General features: G+C 42.4%; 1 protein-coding gene across 1 annotated transcript; it reads right to left on the bottom strand.

Moving 5' to 3' along the window:
• Positions 1-11,810: 11,810 nt before the first annotated feature.
• On the bottom strand, positions 11,811-13,274 carry LOC122756476. Its single transcript, XM_044006293.1, has one exon. The coding sequence runs from the start codon at positions 13,272-13,274 to the stop codon at positions 11,811-11,813; it is 1,464 nt and encodes a 487-aa protein (XP_043862228.1).
• Between the last annotated feature and the right edge of the window lie 3,034 nt (positions 13,275-16,308).

Genomic DNA, 16,308 nt, shown 5'->3' with positions numbered 1-16,308 from the left:
AATAGAACTCCAATCAACAAAATATATTATTCCACATGAGTTTCACTTGGTAGACCCAAATTTTGCAATACCATGTGATGGAATAATAGGCATTGATTTTATAAAGAAATTCAATTGTCAACTAGATTTCAAACCAAGTGAAGACTGGTTTATAATTAGACCCCAAAATTTAAATTATCCAATATATATTCCGATAACATATAGCGCTGGCAACAATACAGTTCTTCTGCCAGCCAGATCACAAGTTATTCGGAAAATAGACATTAATGCTGTAAACGATTACATATTTGTGCTTAATCAGGAAATACACAATGGGATTTATGTTGCAAATACAATAGCAGCATCCAAACATTTATACATTCGACTTCTAAATACAACTAATTTCGATCAATTGGTAAAGTAAACAAAATCCAATATGAAAATTTAAAAGATTATGACATTCATAATACCAACACTAACAAGAGAGAACGCTATAGTCGAGTTCTTCGACTATCTGATACCCGTTACTCAGCTAGTGAAAGTGCGAAGGAGAGTCTTCAACACTGACAGTTTTTGGCGGTTTGTGGGCGTTAGAGTGGGCGTGGCAAAAAGTTTTCTTGCAAGTCGATAGAAATTTACAAAATTGATACGAAAATGAAAAAATATCAAAACATTTTTCAAAACTGTGGGCGTGGCAGCTTTGGGCGGTTTGTGGGCGTTAGAGTGGGCGTGGAAAAAAGTTTTTCAACAAATCGATAGAAATTTACAAGACCAATACAGAAATGAAAAAATATTTAAACATTTTTCAAAAGTGTGGGCGTGGCAGTTTTGTACGGTTTGTCGGCGTTAGAGTGGGCGTGGCAGCATGATTCGACAAACTTGCGCTGCGTCTATGTCCCTGGAGTCTGTATGCTTAATCTCAACTTTCTAGCTTTTGTAGTTCCTGAGATCTCGACGTTTATACGGACAGACAGACGGACGGACAGACGGACATGGCCAAATCGACTCGGATATTGATCCTGATCAAGAATATATACTTTATATGGTCGGAAACGCTTCCTTCTGCCTGTTACGTACTTTTCAACGAATCTTGTATACCCTTTTACTCTACGAGTAACGGGTATAAAAATAGAAGCGAACAAGTACTTTCAAAACTAAAGAAAAATTTTCCAGACCAATTTAAAAATCAATTAACTGAATTATGCACACAGTATAGTGATGTGTTCGGACTGGAAACCGAACCAATATCAACAAACAACTTTTATAAACAAACATTAAGACTTAAAGATGATGAACCCATTTATATAAAAAACTACAGAAGCCCGCATAGCCATATTGAAGAAATTCAAAAACAAGTAGGTAAATTAATTAGCGACAAAATCGTCGAACCGTCTGTATCCGAGTATAACAGCCCACTCTTGTTAGTTCCGAAAAAATCATTACCAAATTCACAAGAGAAGAAATGGCGATTAGTAATTGACTATCGTCAAATAAATAAAAAACTACTTTCTGACAAATTTCCACTCCCTAGAATTGATGACATTTTAGATCAACTAGGTCGAGCTAAATACTTTTCATGCCTTGCCTTGATGTCAGGTTTCCACCAAATAGAACTTGAGGAAAACTCAAGGAATATAACATCTTTTTCAACGAGCAATGGCTCATATCGCTTCACGCGATTACCATTTGGTCTTAAAATAGCACCAAATTCATTTCAGAGGATGATGACTATATCATTCTCGGGTTTAGAACCCTCTCAGGCATTCCTTTATATGGATGACTTAATGGTGATAGGATGTTCAGAAAAACACATGATTAAAAACTTAACTGACGTTTTTAATGTATGTAGGAAATATAACCTAAAGTTGCATCCAGAAAAATGTTCATTTTTCATGCACGAAGTGACATTCCTAGGTCACAAATGCACAGACAAAGGAGTATTGCCAGATGACAAGAAATATGACGTCATCAAAAATTATCCTGTTCCTCATGATGCGGACAGCGCAAGACGATTTGTAGCATTCTGCAACTATTATCGTCGATTTATAAGGAACTTCCCCGACTATTCACGGCACATAACTAGATTATGTAAAAAGAATGTCCCTTTTGAATGGTCAAGCGAATGCCAGAACGCATTCGAATACCTTAAAGAAAATCTTATGCACCCCACATTATTACAATATCCTGATTTTCGCAAAGAATTTTACATTATAACGGATGCTAGTAAACAAGCTTGCGGAGCGGTTCTACGAACTCAGAACTCAGAACCGTAACGGGATTCAGCTCCCAATAGCTTATGCATCACGTTCATTTACAAAAGGAGAAAGCAATAAGAGTACAACGGAACAAGAACTAGCGGCAAATCATTGGGCAATTACCCATTTTAGACCATATATTTATGGCAAACATTTCACCATTAAAACGGACCACAGACCTTTAACGTACCTATTTTCTATGACTAATCCCAGTTCTAAATTAACTCGCATGCGGTTAGAGCTTGCAGAATACGACTTCACTGTAGAATACCTAAAAGGGAAAGATAATTTTGTAGCAGACGCACTCTCGCGTATAAATATAACAGAACTCAAAGACATGCAACATAAAGTCCTGAAAGTCACTACCAGGCAACAAAGTAGACAAGATAAAAACTGTACAGTAACAAATAAGGAACTATTGCCTAGGCAAAGTATCCAAAATGTATCTTAGCCCAACGTACACGAAGTCATAACAAATGATGAAGTACGAAAAGTAGTGACCTTGCGAATAACTGAATCTATTTGTTTACTAAAACGAGGAAATGAAGTTATTGCAAGAATTGATGTTCACGATTTATATACCAATGGAATTTTTGATTTAGGTCAGTTCTTCCAAAGGCTTGAAATGCAAGCCGGTATACTAAAAATCAGCCAACTCAAATTGGCACCGAGTGAAAAAATCTTAGAAACCATTTCAATAAATAATTTCAAAAATACAGGCAATATAAAATTAAAATCATTAAGAGTAGCGCTACTCCAGCCATTATAAAAACTGAAAAATAGATACAATCAATACTGTCTACATATCATGATGATCCAATTCAAGGAGGTCATGCAGGCATTACAAGAACGCTAGCGAAAATAAAAAGACACTATTATTGGAAAAATATGACTCGTCATATAAAAGAGTACATACGTAGATGTCATAAATGCCAGATGTCGAAAACAACGACACATACAAAGACCCCAATGACTCACACAGAAACCCCAACAAATGCTTTTGATATAGTGATAGTGGACACAGTAGGCCCACTACCGAAATCAGAATATGGTAATGAATACATCGTCACACTTATATGTGATTTAAGGAAGTATCTAGTAACCATACCGGTTGCAAACAAAAGCGCAATAGAACGATGTCATAGAACATTCAATGAATACATTCGTTCATACATCTCTGCAGATAAAACTGATTGGGACGTTTGGATACAATATTTTACATATTGTTTCAACACAACACCATCAGTCATGCATGATTACTGTCCATATGAACTAGTCTTTGGAAGATTACCAAGGCAGTTCGCAAATTTTAATAAAACAGATAGAACATAACCACTGTATAATGTAGAAGATTACTCTAAGGAAATAAAATTTAGATTAGAAATTGCATATAAAAGAGCTAGACTTATGTTAGAAAAAGCGAAGTCTTATAGAAAACAACTTTATGATAAGAAAACTTCAGATTTTCAATTAAAAATAGGAGATAAAGTTATACTAAGGAACGAAACGGGTCATAAGTTAGATCCAGTATATTTAGTACCTTATACTGTAGAAACCATAGAGACAGAGATAACATAGTTATTAGATATACAAAGCAAAAGAAACAAAAAGTACATAAGGATAGACTAAAAATATATAATCAATGAAACGTTTCATTTCACTTAAGAAAAGGTCTGATCAACCACAAAAAAAAAGGCGAAACAAAAAAAAAATTATTTTTCCTTCTAAGAAAGTTAAACATAAAACAAAAAAAAAACGTATTTCAACATAAATTTTTGTATTATTCTGTCATTACACAAAAATGCTTTGAGACAAAACATTGCTAATAATTAATAAGAAAAATCAATATTAATAAAAAAAAAAAATTTTAATTAATTTTTAAAAATATTAATATTGAGAACTAAATGACTACATGTATTACGTCATTTCTTTTAAAAGGGAGGTGTAACATATCTACCCTATAAATATACTAAATTAATGGGTACAACTTATCTTCAAAACATTGTGACACGTTGTCATAATAAACATAACGTTCAAGTACCCAAAAGACCACCAACAATTACACAAGTGTTCCAGCGCTCAAGTAATATGATCTAACGCTTATACATAAGCCGATCGCGGAGCGTGGGAATGCTGAGCATGCACTTTGCAGCTCAAGTGGTCAGACCATACATGACATATGCATGCCTTCTGCATACATATGTATATGTATATGGAACTATATGTATATAATAATCTATATATACGGGTCAGCTCAGCCCAAGTTGAGCGCATAAGAAACATTCGAATTAAGTAGCTCTAACTGAGCAGACGCTCTGACTCTAGAAATACTGAACCTTCTTTGGGATCCTTGCGATCATTATAGTAGCCGACGAAGCCGTCGAATATATCGTCTGGTTAATGGGCAAGTCGGGGAGACGAAGTCAGCGTTCGGGGAGGGGAGAATGCACTTGGAGAGGGTTCATAACTCCTCCCCCCTCAAGATCTGCGTCCCGCAGATTATAGGGCTTTGGGTGCCCGGCCTGCGTCTAACATCTCCGGGCCTGGGGTGTTGTTTGTCACTACAGGGATACCCTTGGTCGATATCAGCTTCCTCCATATGGTGTAGAGAGCCACTCCGACAACCAAAGCGACTAGGGCCTCCAGAAGGAAGGAGAAAGACACCCTCTCGGACATCCCAGAGAGTCTCTTCAGATTCTCCAAGTTGAAGTCGTTTACGTAATGGACCGAGGGTGATGACTGTAGTTAGTATCGCTGGCATAACCATGAGGAGGCTCGTCGAGTAGCTAGTGCAGGTTCTTCCAGCCACACTAATCGTCTCATTCGTGAACTAAACTATGTAGGTTCTGGATAAGTTGTGAGTTCGGGGTCCAGCTTCCAAGGTTCCGTTGAAGTTGGACAGGAACATAGTGCCGTCATCGACCGTCGGCACCCCTCATCTATGCGATCCCCGTTGTTCCTGAGGAATTCGCCTCTAGCCTGACCACCCTTGGGTAGCTTGGGGATGCAGCTGTTTTCATCCATCTTTAGGAGACTCTTTTCGGGGCCTATAGAGAGGCAATCGTTCACCATGGCATAGGTTTTCTCGGAGTTTAAGATGACCTTGTCATGTTTGACCATGACTTGTTTTTCTTCTAGGGCAGCAGGAAGGAAAAGGAGCAGGCGGTAGTCCTTGGGGGCAACCTTAGGCATGGCCAGAATGTACAGAAGCGCCGTTCCATTAGTTAACACGGACGTGCGGGAAAACTCCAGTGCTTCAACTGCATTCTGGTACGGTAGGTTCCTGACTTCAGTCAAGATCGATTGTACCTCCTCGTGGTCCAGCAAGCGGGAGTTGACAATCGCTGTCTTAGCCAACTGGCACGCTTGAGTCAGCTCGCCGACCTGACTATCGATGATCAAGGCCTTGTGCAGTACGGTCGTAGCCGCGTGTAAGTCCCCGTCGATGGCATTGACCCTCGTTCAGTTGCCTCAGAGACTCGTGCGAGGCATCAAACAGTCCAGCCGTACTTGTTGGTCGGCTGATTTTACGGCGTCTTCTTGGGCATGAAGAATGTCGTCCCAGTCCGACGCATCCGGTGAGCCCGCAATCCATTTCCAGGCGGACCCAATCTAATCTAGTGATCGACGTCCACGCTGCGTACCCATCAGTCTCGACAGGCCCTTCTGCGACTCCTCCAAGAAGTGCGCCACCAGTGCTGCAATCCTGGGATCCGTTAGCTGCACTGCCTCGCGTTGAGCCTCCTGTATCAGCGACTCGAGCCTTCCCAAGTCGATCACGTGTGCCAGTTCGAAAAGGCCGTTGACACGCCAGTCGGTGCCCTCCTGTAGTGGGACGAGCGGAGCCTCATATTTAAAGATATCCGCGGCTCCCACCATATGAGCGACAAAGATACTTGCAATATTGGTTGGAAAGAGTAGTCTTATGAGTAATATTTTTTTAAGGTGTTGCTTAAATTAGTTTAGAGGTGAGGGGTGAAGTGCGTATGTGTTAGGGAAAGGTTGTGCTTTACTTTGTAAGAGTGCGTTATTCATTGGTGTGGCTAGATGTTTTTTTTATTTTTTGGTGTTAGATGTTTTTTTATTATTTTTTTTTTTGTGTATAATTAGGGTCGTGTATGGGAGCGTGTGAAACGCACAAAAACGATCTGGTGCCACTTTAGTTCCTTAAGTCTGACTTATGGAAGATGTTCCCTGTCTTGGTTTTTATTGCCAGGTCCACTGGCTTTTTATTAGTCACTGAGTGGATAAAATTGTTGTATCTATCCACCGCAATAGCAACCAACTCGTTTAATTTGAAGCCAGGGTGTTCGGTCTTCAAACAGCGGTAAATCTCGAGGAAGGTAGAATGAAACCTCTCGATTTGGCTATTAACTTCACTTCTCTGGGTCGGTGTGTACAGACCGATGCCCATCGTTCGCAGATAATTCAAAACCGTCGGGCACAGAAGACCTTTCTCATTGTCAGAGACCAATAACCTTGGAACGGTAAAGTAGTGAAGCACCTCAACTAGCTTTTCCCGTAGATGAATCGAGGATTTCGATTCGAGAGGGAAGAGTTTGGCAAACTTGCTGAATTTGTCTATGCAGCTCAAGAAAATTTCTTTTCCAAGGTGAAGAATTTCGCACGGATATTTTGGGATAGGCGTCTTTTGGAGAAATGGGGGTGCCTTTCGTACTTGAAGATCTTACAACACTCGCACGACGAGAGTTGCTTGCGGATGGTGCTAGCCATCCGGGGGAAATAGTATTTCTCTAGAAGCTGCAAGCGTACCTCTTTGGCACCCCTATGAGCTCTGCGATGCTCTCGTTCAATGACTTTGCAGATCTCCTCGGGATCAGAAAAATCTATCACCAGCCTCTGCGTTATTCGAATTTTGAACACAGTAAAATTCTCTAAGCAAAGGCGCTGGAATGATGAATGGTAAGTTTCCGGGATTTTAACTAGATTAACCACCGATGGTTTAAGGTATTTTCTCAGACTAACTCAGATAAAAGACCAGTACCAACGGGAATAAGGTGGCGTTCGAAGCCTTTGTGGGGTTTCTCACACAAGTACTCGGCGCGCTCGGTTTCAAAAACCAGTTGATTCCGATAAACGTTGATAGGTACTTCCACGTGAAGTAGCAGGTGTAGCAGGTAGATGTGTCTTCGTCCGCGCTATGAATGGTGGAGTCCCCTTCAGTAGCCGATGCAGTGTCCGAACGGCATTCACCAAGGTAATGGTTCATCGGAACTTTACGGGACAAGGCGTCGGCAACGACGGTAGATTTACCGTGCTTGTAAATGAGTACGCAATTGTACTCCTCAATTCTCGCCTTCCAACTTTTTAGTTCGGTATTGAAATTCCCAGCGCAAACGTCAAAGGTGGATGGTCTGTATAAACCTTAACCGATGCAGCGCCATACAAATAGGACCTGAGGTTGTCTAGTGCCCATACTATAGCAAGCATCTCCTTTTCTATAGTAGCATAGTTTTCCTCAGTTTTGGACAAAGTGCGCGAGATATAAGCTATGGGGCGGGCTTTTCCCTCAATGTCTTGTGACAATACAGCTCCCAGAGCATAATTAGACGCATCCGTGGTCAAATGGAATGGCTTGCCGAAGTCTGGGAAGGCGAGCACTTGTGAAGAGGATAAAGTTGTTTTGAGGTCGTCAAAAGACTGTAAGGCCGTGTCATCGAGCTCGACTGGGACCTTTATAGATTGGTTCGCCTTAACGCGAGCGGATTCCCCGCAGGTCAAATTGGTCAGAGGTTTGGCGATTTTTGCATAATCGCGAATAAATTTCCTATAGTAGGATGTCATCCCAAGGAAGCTTTTCAGTTCCTTAATATTGCCTGGGGGTTTCATTTTCGATATAGCTTCAACCTTTTTATTGTCCGCTCTTATACTGTCATGACTGACGATATAACCGAGAAACTCAACCTGGGTGGACAAGAATTGAGTCTTGGTCAGATTAACCTGAAGCCAGGCCTTTTTAAGGCATTCAAACCCCAGGCGAAGGTTTTCCCAGTGGCTATCATAGTCGTTACTAAAGACGATAATGTCATCAATTTCGCTTGAAATCAATCACTAACCGCCATTGTTTTTCGCCATCCGGTTTCGCCTTTTTTGGTACTATCCACACTGGAGAGTTATTCGGACTTTTGGACGGACGTATGATGCCCTCACTCAGGAGTTCTCTGATTTGCTTATCCACTACAGATCTCAAGTACAATGGGTAGAGGTAACTTTTCGTGTAAATTGGGTCTGAAGTATTTGTGCGGATTTCTGCCTTTACACAAGTATCGACGGCCTCGCCCGGTGACAAGGGATCGAAGAGGTGCGAGTACTCGTCGATTAGGGCCTTCAAGGTTTGTTTTACCTCATCCGGATGTGTTGGATCTAGCAAAGCATTGACGTTGGGGGACCTTTTAGCAAGAATGGGGATATTTATCCCAGGGGATATAACTATGCAGTTGTTCTTCTACTAAGGCTTTTTAGTCTTTGAGTGTGACGTCCCCTATGATACCATCGAAGGTATTCAGTCCGGGGAGGACAAAAAAGGTAAGGGTCAAATTGTTTCCTAATTTTTTGAAAAACTTCCCGGCTACGCAGTGCGTTATTCTAACAGAGCCCGTAGCCGATTGGACGCTAAAGGGGTAGGGAGGACAGTCGACCCGCCGGCGATTCTGGGGCTGATGAAATTTTTATTTGCGCCGGTATCGATCAGGAATTGTAACTTAACCCTATCTTTTCCTTCGTATTCTAGGTATGGGACGCTAAAGAGGCCTCGGTCATAAAATTTGGGGCCTCAACTCCCGACCGGTCTCAGGCCCTGGAAGCGATTATTATGTTGCGAGCCTCCATATACCGAACCTAATGGAGGTCTGCAATTTCCCTGTCCATATCCCGAACCTAATGAAGGTCTAACATTTCCCTGATAGGAAGAGGTGAAGCGAAGGCCGCTCGAACCGGTTGTTCGGTGAAAAATTTGTCGGTGGGGGAGACTGGGCGAACGAACCATCCCTCGGAGCAACCGTTTGTAGCTCCTTTCAGAAGAGGTAGGCTTCTTGTAAGTCTTTCGGTCTACGCATGACCAACAGCCTGGATGCGTCGTTACCAACTCCTCGAATGAAGACGTTAAGGGCCTTGTCCCTAGAATGCTCGGACAGGGCCCTGACCACTTCCATCGGGTGTCCCATGGCTTTCAATCCGTTGAGGATAAGAGAGAGGTGTTTATTCACCTCGAAATAGTATTCTTCTAAAGTTTTGTTTCCTTGGCTTAACTGGCCAAGCTGGTTCGCACATCACGCTTATCTGCGTAATGTAACGCCAATACGCTATTTCCGACCAGTCGTCGTCCAAAACCCCATAGGAGTCGAGAGCTTCTTCGGCTTCGCCTCTTATTTTTTGAATGATGTGGCAAACTATGGCAAGAAATAATGGTTTCCCTTTGATGACCTCATAGTCATTCAAGATCGCCTGAGCCCGGTTGACCCAAGAGACGTATCTCTCAGGCTGACCCTCGAACGTTTGTAGCTCCTTCACACAATCGGGAAGCCTGAAAACTTCCCTTAGCTCGAATTCGTTGCGCGCTCGCGTCAACGGCACAGGGGGGATAACTATTGGGTTACGAGCTAGATTTTCTGATTCCAGAGTGCTAATCCTATTGTTGATTTTTTTAATATCGTCTTTAAGTCCGGTCATTTGGGCAAGGAGTACGTTAAGTGTTTCTTTAATTTTCTCCATCTTTTTTAGTGCAAGTATAACGAAGCAACGGGAGTATATTAAATCGGACAGAATCGGAACGCAAATAGACAACAAAGATCTTCCAAGATTTTCAATTTTTCGAATTACCTTTTTTTTAAAAATATTTTTTGGGGGCACAGACAGTAAATGTGGCATCACTCACCCATGACAATTCGTGTTGATCTTTGTGTGTTTGCGTATTGAGTGTCGTTTCTTGTGTGCGTTTTTTCTTAGTTGTATCTAATAGGAAGGAAAAGATTTCCCTTAGTTCGAGCAAAGGCAATGGTTATTTGTAGATTTTTTCATTTGTTATTTCTTTGTTTTTGATTTGATATTTGACGACATTGACGACCGAGTTTTGTGTTGAGTTGAACTTAGCACTGGGCACGGTGGTCCGTATTTTTCCTTTTTGGCATTAGCCTACTTTCAACTCGCTTTGTTCTTTTTCTTATAACTTCTTCCTCTTCTGCCTGCGCTCACGACTCTACCCTTTGCGATGATTATCGATCATCGCATATCGATAACTACAGTTACATTCGGCCATCCTGATCACTGTCGACTGACCCTGACGACCATAGATCTTCATTTGTAGACGCCTACTTCCATAGCTTCATATTTTCTGCAGCTTCATATGTTGCAGTTATTAGGGCCTTCCACCTGAGCTGCTTTCCGTACATCGTATAGGCCGTTGCGTTTGCGATCATAGCCGTCTTTATACTTTTGCTGCACCTGCTAAATATGTGTTTTTACCTCCTTGCGTAATTCAGCTCTCTCGGCGTCGAAGTCTGTCACCAGCTCTTGTTCAAGAGTAGTTAGTATATTGTCAGTAACCTTATCCCCCATGTTTACTCCAAACATTACTTGAAATGGCGTGTTTTTTGTGGAGCAATGAATATGGGCATTGATCGCTTTCTGCACCTGGGATACATGCTTGTATCACTTGGAAGTGTCATCAATTAATAACTTGCTGATTATTGATAGAATGCATCTGTTGACTCGCTCTATCTGACCGTTGCCGCGAGCAACTTCATTTGACTTGGTATCTTCTTTAAAGCTGTTTAAGGTAAATGCCACGCTCCTGTCACTGATAATGCGTAGCGGCTGACCAAAAATATTAGACAATTCCTCCAATTTTTTTACAACTTCATCGGTGCCGGTGCTCTTAGTGGTGAAAAGCCATACGAATTTGGAAAATCCATCTACGATTCCAAATATGTATTTGTAGCCCTTTGACGTTGAATCCATGGGCCCCAAGTGATCGATGCAGTTCAAAAATCCTTCTGGCTTTCCCAACTTCTTGTTGACAATAATGCACTTGACGCAAGTATTAATCAGCTGGGCTACTTTTCGTTCCATATGTGGTATCCAGAACTGCTGCTGTATTGTGTGTGCTCCATTGTTTTGGGTACGACCAACAATTCACTGCCGTTCATGGTTTTGTATACAATTCAACCTTTCAGCTTAAAATTTTCATACGGCTGTAATTTTATTATTTCTGCTATAGCTTTAATGTAGTTATCCTTTTCCTGGGCAACTTTTAATCTAGCTGCAACTTCTGAAGTTATGGCATATATTGTGGATATCGGCTAAGACTGTCAACGTCCTTCATCCTGCTGCCGGAGCGATGCTCGACTTCGAAATTAAAGTCCTGCAGAGCAAGTATCCCCTGTGCAAATTCTCGTGGCACCTCTTTTTTTATTGTTTGCGAAAAAGCAGCGCGATCTGTTACCAATTTGAAATTTATGCCTAGCAGGTAGTAGCGTAATTTCTGCATGGCAAGATATGCTGCTTTAACCTCCAGAATGTAGCTGTGGCGCTTGAATCGCTCTGCGACGTCTTTTTCAATCAAGTCTTCAAATACGCAACTGACAAAACGATTAAGTTGCAAAAGCAATACAGTGCTCGATTGAATTCAAAAAGCATTTCCTTGGTTATGAACGCTGTAAACTTGCGGCTGGACTCCTCAATTGGTACGTGGAGGAAGCTATTCTCCAGATCCATAACTACAAATACATTTGCGGGCTGAAGCTGTTCCAGCACATCATCCATGCGTGGCACTGGGAAGCAGTCCTTAAGTACCATACTATTTAATTGACGAAAGTCAACGCAGATTCTGTCTGTGCCATCCTTCTTCTTGACCACGACGACTAGACTGGCAAAGTTCGATGAAGATTTGCGCTCTATACCATCCTGCAAACAGACGTCAACTTGTTTTCTGATTGACTCGGATTCCACAGCTGAGTGACGGCTTGGTTGATGACGAAATGGTTTTGTACGCTCCTCTAGCACGATCTTCATCGACACCGGGCATTCTGTGTTGTTTTCGGCTGGCTTGTACTCTGCTATCATTGACTCGATCATCGGCTGGTACTGTGGAGAAGCATCTATGTTATTACCAGTCTCAACAATATTGTACATACTTGGCTCTACTTTAGCTCTTTCCGGCCGCGCTGGCGCCTTTGTAAAGATGAATTCTCCGTCATTCAAAGTCACGCAGAACTGCGATGCAAAGTCAAAGCCAAGTATTACGTCGTTCTCGATGTGATTGTATGGTATCACAACAAAATTTTGTATGGCTTCGATCCCGTCAACGTGTACTCTGCCCATAAATGAAACTAGCCGCTGCGTTTTAGCGCTTCCAAGGCCTCGTAGAACGGAATAACACTTCTGCATCACAGTACTTTGAAGTTTATTGTACAAAGACTGACATACGATTGACACATCGGATCCTGTGTCCACAAGGCAGGCGACCTCTGTAGCGTTCAGCAAAACTACTTTCAAGCGCTTAGTATCTTTTACGACTTGAACACTTTTTACAGCTTGTGGACAATTTAAAGATATATAACCGCTGCCTGCACATTTAAAACATTTTTTCTCTGCCTTGCAGTCTTTTCTCATCTGTTCATTAGAGCCGCAGTTGTAGCAACGAATACTTTTTCCATCGGTTATATTTTTTCTGCCACCACTGTATTGCTTTTGCGGTTTTTCGATAACACACTTGCTCTCGTACAACTCATATTTTCCCAACAGTTCGTTGTATGATTTGCTGCCGTACAATGCAAATTTGAACTCGCTTGTAATATCCAGCCCGTCAACTATATAAGCGATAATAGACTCAACATCGATTTGTCCAAGCGCTGTCATTTTTTTCATTGTTAGCATGTATTCGTGCATGCTTTCGTCGCTCTTCTTCTTCCTGTGCGTCAACTTTGCATGTACATCGGCACTTTTCGACGCGCGCTTAAATTCGCCATTTTTAAGTTGCTCATATGTGCTCACCAACTCGGACTCCAGAAACAACTTGACCATTTTAACCATTTTTCCTCGTGCCTGCGCGCATCGTTGTTTTTCCGTAAGGTCATATGCATCTGCATTCTGCTCAAAATTTTCAAGCCAAATCTCGGGTACAATTTTTGCAAAATTGTCTGCAGTTACTTTCGGCTCTTTCTGGATAATTTCATCAGCTTGAATCTTATGAGTAAGCAGCTGAATTATTTGTTGTAGACTTTTATTACTCTCTGCTTGCTTCTGCTCTTCTGCATTTTCATTTTTGTCTCCTCGCTTTGCCGACGACCGTGTGACAGCACCATATCGCTTTCCCTTTATCTCCTCCTCACTCATGCTTTCGTATTCGCTACTTGATGCCAGCTCAATTTTATTCACCAAGCTTCTAGAAAATTCCAACCGACGCCAACCAACTGGCGAAACTCACCACGCTTCTAGAAATTTCCGACCGATGCCAACCAACTTGCGGGTTTTCACAACTTTATATTTGGCACTTTTGACGTAATTCCACAACTGTTCAACTTTCTGCACTTTACAAATGGGTCAACTACCTGTTTTATTGGTTGAGCCCCCAAATGTAGGATATTTATTGTTTAGCACCATTGTTTATCTTAGTACTATTTTGATATTATAATAGTTTGCTTATTATATTTCGGCTTGACGATCTTTTTACTGCACAACTTTCAACTCGCTTTGTTCTTCTTCGACTGCTCTATGCTTGTCCTTTTTCTTATAACTCCTTCTTCCTCTTCTGCCTGCGCTCACGACGCTACCCTTTGCTATGATTATCGATCATCGCATATCGATAACTGCTGTTACATGTAAGTTAAGTGAGTTAGTTTCTCGCCGCATAGCTCACCTAGTAACGATGAACAGCATTTCAAACGTGTGTTGAGTTGAAGATAGACCGTCGGTTTGATTCCCCCAGTATTGAGAAGAGTTCAGTAGTTCAGTTATCAAGAACGTTATAATTTCAATAGATCGAACAACTTAGGATTACAAATTAAAGAAGAATTAAAAGAAGAAATATTCGGATTTAAATTGGGTTTGCGGAGTTTTTCCACTAGTGCAATTAAAAGTGAATGACCGTCGAGTGGCTCAATGGGGAGAGCGCGTGTGAGAACGACGGTCGATAGGGGAGGGGGGAATGCACTTGGAGAGGGTTCATAACTCTTCCCCACTCAAGATCTGCGTCCCGCAGATTATAGGGCTTTGGGTGCCCGGCCTGCGTCTAACATCTCCGGGCCTGGGGTGTTGTTTGTCACTACAGGGATACCCTTGGTCGATATCAGCTTCCTCCATATGGTGTAGAGAGCCACTCCGACAACCAAAGCGACTAGGGCCTCCAGAAGGAAGGAGAAAGACACCCTCTCGGACATCCCAGAGAGTCTCTTCAGATTCTCCAAGTTGAAGTCGTTTACGTAATGGACCGAGGGTGGTGACTGTAGTTAGTATCGCTGGCATAACCATGAGGTGGCTCGTCGAGTAGCTAGTGCAGGTTCTTCCAGTTACACTAATCGTCTCATTCGTGAACTAAACTATGTAGGTTCCGGATAAGTTGTGAGTGCCGTCATCGACCAGTTCTATGCGATCCCCGCTGTTCCTGAGGAATTCGCCTCTAGCCTGACCACCCTTGGGTAGCTTGGGGATGCAGCTGTTTTCATCCATCTTTAGGAGACTCTTTTCCGGGCAAACAGTTGTGTTGCCTATAGAGAGGCAATCGTTCACCATGGCATAGGTTTCCTCGGAGTTTAAGGTGACCTTGTCATGTTTGACCATGACTTGTTTTTCTTCTAGGGCAGCAGGAAGGAGAAGGAGCAGGCGGTAGGCCTTGGGGGCAACCTTAGGCATGGCCAGAATGTACAGAAGCGCCGTTCCATTAGTTAACACGGACGGGCGGGAAAACTCCAGTGCTTCAACTGCATTCTGGTACGGTAGTTTCCTGACTTCAGTCGAGATCGATTGTACCTCCTCGTGGTCCAGCAAGCGGGAGTTGACAATCGCTGTCTTAGCCAACTGGCACGCTTGAGTCAGCTCGCCGACCTGACTATCGATGATCAAGGCCTTGTGCAGTACGGTCATAGCCGCGTGTAAGTCCCCGTCGATGGCATTGACCCTCGTTCAGTTGCCTCAGGGACTCGTGCGAGGCATCAAACAGTCCAGCCGTACTTGTTGGTCGGCTGATTTTACGGCGTCTTCTTGGGCATGAAGAATGTCGTCCCAGTCCGACGCATCCGGTGTGCCCGCAATCCATTTCCATGCGGACCCAATCCAATCTAGTGATCGACGTCCACGCTGCGTACCCATCAGTCTCGACAGGCCCTTCTGCGACTCATCCAAGAAGTGCGCCACCAGTGCTGCAATCCTGGGATCCGTTAGCTGCACTGCCTCGCGTTGAGCCTCCTGTATCAGCGACTCGAGCCTTCCCAAGTCGATCACGTGTGCCAGTTTGAAAAGGCCGTTGACACGCCAGTCGGTGCCCTCCTGTAGTGGGACGAGCGGAGCCTCATATTTAAAGATATCCGCGGCTCCCACCATATGAGCGACAATGATACTTGCAATATTGGTTGGAAAGAGTAATATGAGTAATATTCTTTTTTATGTTGTTGCTTAAATTAGTTTAGAGGTGAGGGGTGAAGTGATTTTCTGATTCCAGAGTGCTAATCCTATTGTTGATTTTTTTAATATCGTCTTTAAGTCCGTTAAGTAAGTACGTTAAGTGTTTCTTTAATTTTCTCCATCTTTTTTAGTGCAAGTACAACGAAGCAACGGGAGTATATTAAATCGGACAGAATCGGAACGCAAACAGACAACAAAGATCTTCCAAGATTTTCAATTTTTCGAATTACCTTTTTTTAAAAAATATTTTTTGGGGGCACAGACAGTAAATGTGGCATCACTCACCCATGACAATTCGTGTTGATCTTTGTGTGTTTGCGTATTGAGTGTCGTTTCTTGTGTGCGTTTTTTCTTAGTTGTATCTAATAGGAAGGAAAAGATTTCCCTTAGTTCGAGCAAAGGCAATGGTTTTTTGTAGATTTTTTCATTTGTTATTTCT

The sequence above is a fragment of the Drosophila santomea genome, chromosome 2L, assembly GCF_016746245.2.
Source record: "Drosophila santomea strain STO CAGO 1482 chromosome 2L, Prin_Dsan_1.1, whole genome shotgun sequence".
Classification (NCBI taxonomy): domain Eukaryota; kingdom Metazoa; phylum Arthropoda; class Insecta; order Diptera; family Drosophilidae; genus Drosophila; species Drosophila santomea.
Note: the sequence above shows the minus strand (reverse complement) of the source record. Positions and strands in the feature narration are given on the sequence as shown.

Coding starts and splice junctions, on each gene's coding strand:
- LOC122756476 (XM_044006293.1), bottom strand. CDS start 13,274: ATGGTCAAGTTGTTTCTGGAGTCCGAGTTGGTGAGCACATATGAGCAA.